This window comes from Pecten maximus, chromosome 5, assembly GCF_902652985.1.
Source record: "Pecten maximus chromosome 5, xPecMax1.1, whole genome shotgun sequence".
Classification (NCBI taxonomy): Eukaryota; Metazoa; Mollusca; class Bivalvia; order Pectinida; family Pectinidae; genus Pecten; species Pecten maximus.
Genome location: NC_047019.1, coordinates 16523101 through 16535896, shown reverse-complemented (window position 1 = coordinate 16535896; position 12796 = coordinate 16523101). Strand labels below are relative to the sequence as shown.

Sequence of the window (12796 nt, the reverse complement as noted above, 5' to 3'; positions counted from 1 at the left end):
TTTAAGCCATATTTGTGTAAAATTATTCACAGCCGCCATTTGCATTCCAAGGTCAAAACAAAATAAGTGTTTATACGTACATACAGTTAAATCCGGTCAAACAAATGCTCCTATCCTGTGCTATAGACACTTGTGAACATAACAGCTTGGCTATTTTTCAGGTTTGGTCATTTGCGTGACTTAGAATTATTCCATGCTACATCTTACCACAAAGTTACTCTATATAAGAAACTGGTAGCATATATAGCAATTTATTGGTGATTGTAAGAAGCTACATGTCCAAACAAACATTTTGGTATATTACATGCCATTTTTTGTGCAAATCTTTAGGTATTTATTCGTGTTTGAAATTCAACATTATTCTGCTATATAGATGACCCTTAAGCGACTGTGCGACGGGAGAATATCGCCCTGTCGCGTTGGCGGAACTCCTTGTCAGTATGGCGTATTGTTGTAATGTCGCGTTGGCGGGACGTCATCCCGACAGTGCGACCTGGCCGAAATCAGCCGCCATAAAATACTCATCACGAGAAACGCACGCTTTTTTACAGAGATATCTTCACGAATTATGAAAATTGGTCAGACAAACGTAAACTATATCAGTCCAAAAATGTTTTATTTTTGAACTATGTAAGACAAGCAGTAGGATTTCTTCAATAATTTCTGAGAAATAGCGCCAACATACACTGTTTGGGGCGAACTACGGGAGAAAGACGATATGATACATTTGAACGTTAACCACATAGACTTTCCCACGGACCGTATGTTGGATGAACAGCACACCATCTGATGATGCGAGTTGGCATTTGCAAGTGCCTGCATACTCCAAAACTCTCGTTCTGATGAACAGATTATGCCGTAAACCAAATGATAAACCGTTCAGGATGTTTCGCTTTCGATATGAAAAAAATGAGCAAGTTAGGGTACCTAAATGATGGGCAAGTTTTTAACTCATCCAGATTTAAAACGGCTCACCCAGCCATCTTAATTAATTTTTTTCAACTCTCCATTAAATTTCCCTCAAATGTGTGCTTTTTCAGTATTAGAAAACAATGAAATGTTGCATACAACATGAATATCCTAATTAATAATGTCACGGAGTTATTATTCATGTTAAATACTTGTGCAATATGATTTAGAGTCAAGAGAGATAACTCGTGCAACCCTGGCTTCGACATATATATATATCAGTTTTTAAACGATTTACCGGTAACATGTGATTATATCTACATTTATGTTGTGAACAAAATACAGTGATATATTTTAGCAGACGAAATGTCTGTCAGCACCATTTATTCAATGTATGTATAACATTCCGGAAAATATGATCTGACAGTTTGAAATTAGAATGCATTATGTGGTGGCGCTACGATCGCAATTTACTTCCGGTTCTTTTCAGGTGGATTTCGAAACAGTGTTTAGATCTGTGAAAAAGCAACGCTAGTCATACGTACCTTGTATACATTCACTCTGAATTCAGAATGGTAAGAAGTTTCACTTCAAGTGATGATGAAGATGAAATCAGAACGAAACGAAAACACCAAAAACGGTCTTACTCGAGGAGTCCTAAAAGGGTAACTATTGTTCTGACTGAATTATATATACAACAGCTGAACAGGTATTCTGAAACACACCAGCCTAGAGAAGAAAAATCCTCTCAGTTCACAACATTTAATACAAATTCTGAATTGGGGCGATATTAAAATGAAACAGCCCGTTCCCTGACCGCGATAAAATTAATTAACAAAGTATCAAATATGCAAATGTTTATGATACACGTACAGTGTGTCTACAGTGGTGTTATATAAAAAAATAACCAGATATTTCTGGCTACAGTAGACACGCCCATGTGGATAAACACCGTCAGTCTGCTTTAAGCATACATATAGATATTCTTTTTGCATTTGATACCAGTAATGTAGGCTTAACTCTTCAGTAAAAGAACTTGATAATACAGATTTATACTTACAGTTGTTAAGAATTACAATAAATGAATAATTCCACACCGATGAATTCGAACTGAAAATGGACCCATTTGATCGAAAGTACATTTGACAGATAGTAGATCTTTTAGAGGAATATATTGTCCCCAAGAATCAGTTTTGTCTGATCTAGACTCTAGTATATTTGCAAAGTCTAAAACATATATCTACAGTGCAACTTCCGAAAACCGAACCTTCTAAAAACCGAACACCTCTGAATACCGAATGAATTGTAATTGTATGGAATTGGTCCTTCTTTATTATAGTATTAAAAAACTTCCAAATACTGATCCCTCTGAATTCCGAACACCAGAGCGATTTTGTGTCTGGTTCCTGTTAAAATATACCAAAATTTACTTCTGAAAACCGGCCTTACCTTAAACGATCATGACACGAGGTCATGCCAGTCAACTGTGAAACAACAACTGTGATGGGTATTGTGTGGAGCCTAATTGTCTCGGGACCTACGTATACATGTAGGTGATTTGTACAGGTATCCAATATATACCCCAAGGGGCATTTATTTTTATAACGGTAGGCCTTGTGTATAATCAACATGACAATTATGAAACAATGCCACACTTTATTGAAGCACGGAGGTTCGTTTATCTTCTCAATGCCAGTAGAGCTAGAAGCCTGAGTTTCCCATCTAATTTAAATATAGGGCCCAAAGGGGGTTGTTTTCGTAAATGAAGCTAGTGATGTTTTTTTAGACAATACTGATGACGGAATTACGACCAGTATCAATTGATCAATTGTAATTTATATTGAAACAAAACATCTTCACAACCTTTCATATTATTCGATGTGTAAAATATTCTGTATCAGCCCCATCCACATGACGAAGCTTCAACAGATATAACAAAATGTAGGTTGATTGTAAAGTGCAGTTGTATGCATGTAAAAATACTGTTTAAAACTACAGTTATGGTCATTTGCCTTTCTTATATAATCTACGATATATATATTGATTAACTTTCATAATATGCATATTATGCAGACAAACCAAATTGTCTACGTACATACATGCCGGTTTGCATGTAATCAATTACATGCAAACCGGCATGCATGTACGTAATCGGGTACATTCTAACAAAACATTGTCCGACCAATTATATCCGGAATTCGACCAGTCATTTTCGATCAACTTCTCCAAACTGAACCCTCTGTAAACCGAACAAATAGCCATGGCCAATGCATGTTCGGTTTATAGATGTTCCACTGTATTTTACATATTTTGACCTCCTCAGGATTAACATAAACTCTGTATACTTTGTATTTCAACAAACTTATGTAAAAGAAGACTATATGCAACATAGATAAGATACATGCAGAAATAAACTTCAATTATATAATTATAAATATGTGTTGTAAACATGTGAAGGAAAGTATGTGTATAAATACCAGTCTCCTATATTTATGGAAACTGTTATTAACATGCATTAGTGCTCTTGTTGAAATTTACTAAATGATTAATACAGTAAATACCCATGCTGGTTCAACTTAGGAACATGTCTATGCATATGGTTCAAAGGTCTGGAAGTAATTAAAGAGACAGTTTTTGTTGGCAGGGTTTAGATCTATCTTGACTTCCCTTCCTCTAAACTTGGCTATCACTTGACCTACTTATAGGGACAAAGTATGTCTACTTCATGTCTCAATATTGAGACAGTTATTTCCAAAACAATATACTACATAAAAAAAATCACTGGAATAAATGATTAAATTCACATAAATACTTGTATTGTATATGTATTTATATGATTAACAAGCTTAGCAGATTTTCAAAATAGCATTTCCTTTGTCTGTTTCAGGAATCTAAGCATGGAAAAAAGAAAAAGAAATCAAGATTTGATGAGTCGAGATCAATGAGTGGAAGTCCACCTCCAAAAAGGAAAATAAAAACGGAACCAGAATCTCCAGAGTATGATCAAGGGGAGAGAACTCATAGCAGGAAGCATCACAGACATAGGGAGGATCGAGAGAGAAGAAAAGAGGAACACAGACACAGAAAAGAAGAAAAAATTCACCGTCGAATAAAACAAGAACCTGACGAGGATGCAAGAGGACACAGAAGAGATCATGATCGTATGAGAGAGCAAAGACAAGAGAGAGAGAGAAATGATGACAGGAGACGTGAGGCTAGGAGACAAAGGGGTAATAATCCATTTAGAACAGAAGATGATGGTTTTGAGTATGGGCAGCAGCAAGAACAAGCAGCTAATAATGATGCACAGGATAAAGAGCCAAACAACAAAGATCAACCAGACTTTAAACTCTCAGGGAAACTAACAGAGGACACTAATACATATCGTGGTGTAGTTATAAAGTATAACCAACCTCCTGAGGCCAGAAAGCCAAAGAAACGATGGAGATTGTATCCCTTTAAGGGGGATGAAGCCCTGCCTGTGTTACACATTCATAGAATGAGTGCCTATTTAATGGGAAGAGACAGACTGGTTGTAGACATTCCCACAGATCATCCTTCCTGCTCCAAACAGCATGCTGTCCTTCAGTACAGACTTGTGAACTTTGAACGTGAAGACGGTACAACAGGTCGTAAGGTTGCTCCCTATATCATAGATCTTGACTCCTCCAATGGCACCTATGTGAATAATCAAAGGATAGATCCTCAGAGATATGTGGAATTATTTGAGAAAGACATGCTGAAGTTTGGGTTCAGCTCCAGAGAGTACGTTTTACTTCATGAAAAGACCGACACATCTGAATTAGCTGATCAGGAGTCTGGATCGGGTTCGGATACTTGAATCAGGACATCATATCATAATCATAACACATTTCATACAAAAAAAAAAGGTCTCAAAATACTGCTATTCAACTTTATAGTACTTTATTCATTTTTAGATTTATATTTTTCTGTCTTAAGTTACCATGATCAGGGCATATATGGTGTTCATATGCATGTACAAATGTACTAGATTTACTTATTTTAATTCACTCGTAAACTGTTTTGGCTTAACAAAATGAACATATGCGGCAATATAGCCACACTATATCTGTCAGAAACAAATTATTTGCTTCACAAAACTTTTTTATTCCTATATCTGCTTGTACATATATATTTAGTATCAGTTCAACAAAACGTGCATATAACAAGCATTAGCAAATGAATAATTTTTAATAGGTCAGAGGTCAGCATGGTCAATTTTGATACTGTGACATGATTTAGATTGTGTACCAGATATGAATAATATATCCTGTACATGTACCAGATATTAATGATACAGGTATCTATTTGTGAGTTGAAAATGAACTTTAATATTAATGTTTTGGTAAATGTACATGTATATTTAAATTTGTAGCAACATCACTGATGGGATTCGGGAAACTTAATAGAAAGCTCACTTATCGCTCACTTATAGTGGAATGACCACTAACAAATCTAAATACCTTATAAGGTTGGTAACAGAGTGAATTAGAATCGAAGTATCTTAATGTCTTGTGTCAGTATGTTGACAAGAACTTTAGACATATTTGTTTTTAAAAAAATATATCTATATATGTTGTCAGTTGAACTTCAATAACGAAGATTAGGAATATCATGCCATGTCAGGGCTGGAGACCGCTTCACACAGCAAATATCAAAATCATCTGTGACAATATGATTATACCATTAGTCCTAGATCTGATATTAACAAAAACTTTTTATCACTAAATTGAAATAATACTTGTGGATAACTATCATTGATATAAGATGCAAGTTGTGCAGAATACCTTTTGTTTGATTTAATTTGTGCAGATTTTGTTAGATTTACAGCAGTATTAACTGCCTTAAAGCTTGCTGTAATTATCCTGTAAAAAGTGCAGGGGACAACACACAAACTGCAAGCAATTGTTGGGGAAGCATTATCTTTATAAAATTACATGGGTACCTGAATTTTTTGCATCTTTAAATTGTTTCTTATCTGGTTGTCCAAAACACCTTCACACATTTCCAACATTTAGGGTCAAAAAAGCTTACCGGTAAAGTCCAGAGGATTTTACTGTCATCACTCGACCAGTACTGACTTTATCTCTTCAAATTGTCATGAAACTTCTAACAATCCTATATGATGTAGGTGAACGTATCTTTTTAAAAGGGTCCTCTTCTGAAGTGTTCAGTAAAGGTTTTTAGAGCAAGTCTGATGTTCTACATGTAACAGTCCTGTCAAGCACTGTATTCTAAACTGTTTTTCTCGTGTCGCTACATTTATGACATTGAACCATAGAAGACATTCATTTCTCACTAGATCTTACATCAACACATCATTCTCAATCTTAGCGATTTCAAAAGTTGATTTTCCTTGAAAGCTAAAATCTAATTTTGAGAAATCATATTTTACCCTCAAAGGGGAAGCCCCAATTTGTATATAAACAATGAATGCAGGGAATCAATCACCATATAATGACTGAAGTATAAAAGTGTTAAAGACAATAAACAATTCCATATTTTATAGCTGCTTTATTTGACCTGTTACATTTTGTACATTTGAATACATATATAATGCCCTCCTCTACAACACCATTAAATTCATAATAACACTTGACTGTGATATATGGGGATAATTTGTACTTAACTTGTCATGCTATTAAATTTTAATGCATTATTGATGTTGAACAGATTAGCATACAGTTTGATTACTGGGTAAAAAGTCTTAGAATGTTTGATAGAAAGCAGTACAGAACCAGAAATCATGATCAGAATAAATATGATTCAGGCAAATTATTTTTGAACTAAAAATGTTACAATAACAGTAACCCTGAGTAGTTTAAGGCTGTACACGCATATGAATAATGTTAATGAAAGGTTGTACTGAGATTAACACCAATAATATACTACTGGTGATGATGGCCTTGCGGTAAGTAAATTGTTATTATTTTGTAAAGAGATAAAATAAATTTTATGTAAAAACAATTGTTTTAATGGTATTATTGATGGACATTTATACATGACATTAATGTATTGGAAATATCTATACATTGTACATAATTACAGATCCCCCTATTTACAATTACAACAGTTTGGGTTGAAAAACGGCAAATGTTATTAATGGTATTTCTGTGTGGATTATTGCTACACTTTTAGGTGTTTGTTCTCACGAAAAAAATCGTCAAAGGTACGTGTATACGAGGATGGTCTTTGAATGTTTGAAACTTCCACATAATCTCAGAATAATCCGTTACCAGTCAAAGAATCCTGGATGCGTTAAATGTACTTCCGACCATATCGATAAATGGGAAGTAGCGGTATAAGAGTAAAAAATAATGCGTTGCAACAGTTTCCTCCATTTAGTATTTAATAAAGGCAGAACCAGTGCGTAGATATTAATTATCAGATAATCTGACTACGACGGCAAAACTTTCTCGCCTTATAATATTGAACCTTTGACATTGTTCACCAACCCCATGAGTTCTACAAACATTGCTTTCTGACGCTCGTTGGTTCCTGGCTAGCTCGATAACGTAGCTCTGGACGACGGACGGACAATTTTTGACAGATGGTCGTCTGCCGGAGAGAAGTGTAGGCAGGGTATGAATATTCGTTCTAGTTCCTGCCTGCCGTCGAATAGGTGTGGATGTTAGCAGTAAGTACTTAAAATCCTTATATAAGTAGCTTAAACTATTTCCAAACTCAATGACGTACAATGTTGAAGGTCTAAAAATACGGATCCGTCCAGCTTGGAACTGTTGTTTGTGTCATCCCTAAAACGTTTTGTTGAGTAACGTTGACTGTAAATCCCGCTTTATAAACCTGTCACCAAGAGGCTTCTTTAAAACTTGTTGCGAGACCTAGTCATCCAGTCCAAAGTTCAGCTTTAATGTTTCTATTTGGCCAAAAGGTACGGCTTTAAAAAAGAGTTAATTATACACCGCTATATCGTACTCTGGGGTATGTATTGCCAACATACACAGAACACCCTATATGATTAAAGTTCCTTAAATTCTGTCATACATTCATATGGGAAAAATGAAGTGAAGTCTTTTCTTCAAGTTAAGGATTATTGATGAAACTGGGGCAACATAATGAATTTGTATATAGGTTTTACTTTGCCGCTTATAGTTGAAGTGCTCTCAGAGTGAACCGCAATGCTGTGTTTGTAAAGAGTGAATTTAGGTTGTAGAAAGCCTTACCAGTCTACGTTTTATATATGTTTCAAACTTGTGGTTAACAAGCTTTCTTGGCGTGTTTTTATTTGAGTCACTTTACCGTTGGCTTTTTTTATCTTTTAATATTTGGTTGACGGGAATGATTGCGATAGCATTCAATCCGTCGTGTACATAGGTATATGATGTTTAATCAATCTTGAACATCCGTTCACGAAAACCGTGAAAAAAAATGTAAGAGCCCCGAGGAAAAATCCCTGTAGGAAATCGTGAGAATGATAGGATTTTTAACGTCACGGATACCTTTGGTACCTGCCGTTTTAGTCGTGGTGGGTAATTTTGTTAGTCACACATTTGTTTCCGTCTAACAACTTCTCTTTTCTGTAATATAATTGCTATACATCCGCAGCCTAATATAGTTCCTATTTTACCAGCAATTATTGACACGATTTAACTGATGGTTCCCGTGTTTACTGCAATTATTAAAAATGAAATATGAATTTTTGATGTTCTACAGTATTATAGATTTTAGATATAAACATTTTCCTCGTCAGTATATGAAATTTGTTGGCGTAGGATTACGTAGTTCTGTCTCAATCTTGTTTGTTGAAAGATCTGCCTTCAAATTAGTGGCATATCCATGCGAACAAATGGTGAAACTCTCTGGACAGACTTGTTCTTGGGTTTTACACCAATCTGGTTCCATCGAGTAACTTAATGCGAAATGTAACGCATACTATAGTAGTACTGACACTGTGTATTCACCAAGTCCATCAGATATACCCTGAAGAGCTAGGATTCTGCGAAAGGCACACAATATATTACCACAATTCAAAACGAAAAAGAGAGCTAGATGGCAGAGCTAAACATACTGATTCTGCATCATTACTTTGTGTCTTCTTTGAAGACTTGAAATCAAAGACATATAAAGCCACTTCTACTTGCATCACGACCAGCACGGACAGCCTATAATTAAACTGTATGACATTGATATACTTCTATTTATATTTTGTTTATAATTTGCTGTCCTGTTATTGAGTTGGTGTTAGAATTTCGATTCGTCTTCATGCTGTGGATATTATCTATCTGTTTTCGGGGACAGCTGATAGAGTTCAGTTGGGAGGGAAGCTTCTCCATATAGTCATATAGTGCTCTTCATAATTGAACCAGGAAATAACTAACGTTGATATAGAAGAGTTAAGGGTCACATATTGTCGGAGAGGAAACTGATCATTCTGAAAACATCTTGCTTATAAAAGGTGAATTGTGTGCTATGTAGCGATACAAAGCAAGTGCATTTATCATCGTGCTTGAGCAAATAAAAATAAAAATTATTTATGCTCGCAAAAGATTAGGAACATGTCAGTTTTGTCTGATGTGCACCTTTGAAAAAATGGGAATACTTATCACAGTAAGTGTACATGATTCAACGCTCTGTTTGTGCAAAATGCTAAGTCGAAACATGATAAAGTATTCAGTGTTTTCTCGGAGAAGTGATAGTGGTATTATTATACGGTGAGTCAAGGTAATAGTCACATGTATTTGGCCCGTTATCTTGAGACTGGTTCATACAGACATAAACACTTGAGATCTGTTGTTAGTAATACCACAAGAAAGATTTTTTTTTAAATGACCAACATTAAGAAAAGCACGATTTACTCATATCTTATTATCCAAACAGCCGAATGTTTATTTTCATTGACGCTTAAGCAATATGATTTTTACGTGCACAGCCCTATGATATATATATACAAGAACAAAGGAAAACGATGTTGTTTTCGTTACAGATTGGTCTTCTTACAGCAAATACAGCCGAAAGTGTTACGGACTGGCTTCAAAAAGAAGATGCCTTTTGGTTACGGATTTGTCTGAAAATGACTGCAAAGGTAATCCTATCTTCGCTACTCCTAGAAATAATAATTTTCTAGTCATTAAGTCTATATAGCAGAATTATGTTGAATTTCAAACACGAATAAATATCTAAAAATTTGCACAAAAATAGTCATGTTATATACCAAAATGCTTGTTTGGACATGTAGCTTCTTACAAGTACCAATAATTTGCTGTAGATGCTATCAGTGTCTTCCATAGAGTAACTTTGTGGTAAGATGTAGCATGAAATAATTCTAAGTCTCGAAAATGACCAAACCTGAAAAATAGCCAAGCTGTTATGTTCACAAGTGTCTATAGCACAGGGTAGGAGCATTTGTTTGACCGGATTTTACTGTATTTACGTATAAACACTTATTTTGTTTTGACTTTGAAATGCAAATGGCGGCTGTGAATAATATTACACAAATATGGCTTAAAGGGATGCATTTCAGTTAATAACAATACTCCTATATCGTACTTTTAAGACATCTCATCATATAAAGAAGGATCTTTTAAAGTAAAATTGTTAAACTGGTGAGTTTGTGACCTTTTTCAAAAATAGGCATATTTTACTCCGAACTCAACGGTTGAAAATTTTTTTCTAAAAGCAGTCTTCTTGCCATTTCAAGAATTCTTTATATTGTCTAATAAGAGCATTTTTTATATTTTGAATACCTCCTAATATGCGATATTTGTGTGATATCATTCACGACCGCCATTTGCAATTCAAGGTCAAAATAAAAACAGCGTTTATACATACAATAACGTCAAATCTGGTCAAACCAATGCTCCTATTTTGTGCTTTAGACACTTGTGAGCAAAACGACATGGCAAGTTTGTGTAATATATGGGATACAAATGAGTTAATTATGTCCCCCTGAAACATGCATTTTTCTTACGTTTTGTTGAAATTTACAAACAGCTTAAAGTATATGTCAACAGCAAGTCCAACGGTTTGCCATGATACATACTAAAAGTTCTTAATGCTACTTCTGTGAAATTGCACCATGGTAGGAATTTATAGGCCTGTAAAATATTAATGTTTTGATTGGATTTGCTGTTTAGATGCCCCTTAAACAATGATGTTTTAATAAAGGCAATCACAAACGTAAAATTATCAGAATTTTCAGTTTGAGTAAAGTGTTGATTAATTATCTTCTTTTAAAGGAAAAGGTGTTTGTGATCAAATGTCAGTCTTAAACACGCCAGTCTTTGTGTGATAGAATTTGTACAAGTCGGAATAACTCTTTAGCAATAAAAGTTAGTTTGAGAGCCAACATAGCATGGAGTTGTGCGTGCTGTCATGGCCACAACTGACACTAACGATTCATATTGACCATCATTATGATTGTATTCCGATGACAAAATGTTCTTATCTTGTAAACATTTTTTTATTCTGTGAATTACCTGTGAATTACAGAAATATATAAACGATCGGATTTTTTTTTCTAAAACAGCATGGCATTTATATTGTATGTGTAGATCTGTAAGCGTAAAGATTTTGGTTTGTTTGTTTTTGTTTAACGTCCTATTAACAGCCAGGACGTGCCAGGTTTTGGAGGTGGAGGAAAGCCGGAGTACCCGGAGAAAAACCACCGGCCTACGGTCAGTACCTGGCAACTGCCCCATGTGGGTTTCGAACTCGCAACCTAGTGGTGGAGGGCTAGTGTTAAAGTGTAGGGACACCTTAACCACTCGGCCACCGCGGCCCCCTAAGCGTAAAGAAACCTCTAATGCAACGAAATGACTTGACATCGAACTCCATGTTTACCTAGCTGGTTTAGCCGTTGAGACGGAGATGCACATGTAAGGAACGATAACTCTGTGGAGATTGTTAGCAGTGCATACTGTTTAGTCACTCATAGCATAAATTCGTTGGTTATCTGGTAGATTACTTCGTGAAGCAGTCTCTGAATTTGTTGGAGTGCCAAAACAAATCTTTTATAGTTTTTGACTGAGCCATCACAGATTTACCCTACATATTTGAAATTGGAAATTTTGTCTAATCTATTTGTAACAAATTCGTTCAATAGCTTTTATTCATCTGTGACCGAGGTCTGGGGTGTTTGAAATATCCAGTGATATGCTGTTTATAAGTCACGACAACGAAATTATAAACTCCTCTTTACATAATATGCATGTACCGAGTGAAGTCTAGTGCCCTTTTGTTCGCGACGCTCAGAACGTTCACCACGTGTTGATAACGAGAAGACTACGTGACAAAATGTCAACAGTCAAGGCCATACCCAATTAAAGGCTGATTAAAATATGATTTCCGAAAGTTGCTTCGTTTCTTAGTATTACTCACCATCGCTATATGGCCATGATGTAGCTCATAGTTAGGTCGGAAGCGAAATTGATTAACAATCGCAGCCAAAATATTGATCCAATATAATTCATTGTCAAATTGGAGTTATTCCATAAGTTTGTTATATAATTTATTTTCTTTCGCGTAAATAAAACATCATGCATCGACTAAGCAACAGTCAGAAAGCTATTCTGTTGTCCGTTCGTCTCTGGCCACCTTGAGTCACCGCGCAGTTGCCGTCTTATATTTGATCAATTGTGGTATGAATATCCAAATTTACTAACAGTGTCTGGTAAGCGTTATTGTGACGCACTTGTCGTCTGCTTGGAGCGGAGAACGCACAAGACAGAAGCTCTCGCTTACAAGGCTGGTGTCGGCTAGGACCCAGCTGTATTGATTTTTACTGGCAGTTTTTTTTTTAAGTCCGCATAAATTGTGTATGTCTAACATAGGAGAAAACCAGGTCTTGGCGAAGGAAATAGGTCAGAGAAACAGTCTTGTCTGAGAAGGGGGAATGGTGGTTCAGGGC

At 35.6% G+C, this 12796-nt stretch overlaps 1 protein-coding gene across 1 annotated transcript; it reads left to right on the top strand.

The window, feature by feature from the left end:
* The first annotated feature begins 1345 nt into the window (after nucleotides 1–1345).
* On the top strand, nucleotides 1346–6897 carry LOC117327322 (smad nuclear interacting protein 1-like). The gene is made up of 2 exons (XM_033884251.1): nucleotides 1346–1574; nucleotides 3797–6897. The coding sequence occupies exons 1-2, from the start codon at nucleotides 1482–1484 to the stop codon at nucleotides 4748–4750; spliced, it is 1047 nt and encodes a 348-aa protein (XP_033740142.1). The 5' UTR covers nucleotides 1346–1481; the 3' UTR covers nucleotides 4751–6897.
* Nucleotides 6898–12796: the final 5899 nt, after the last annotated feature.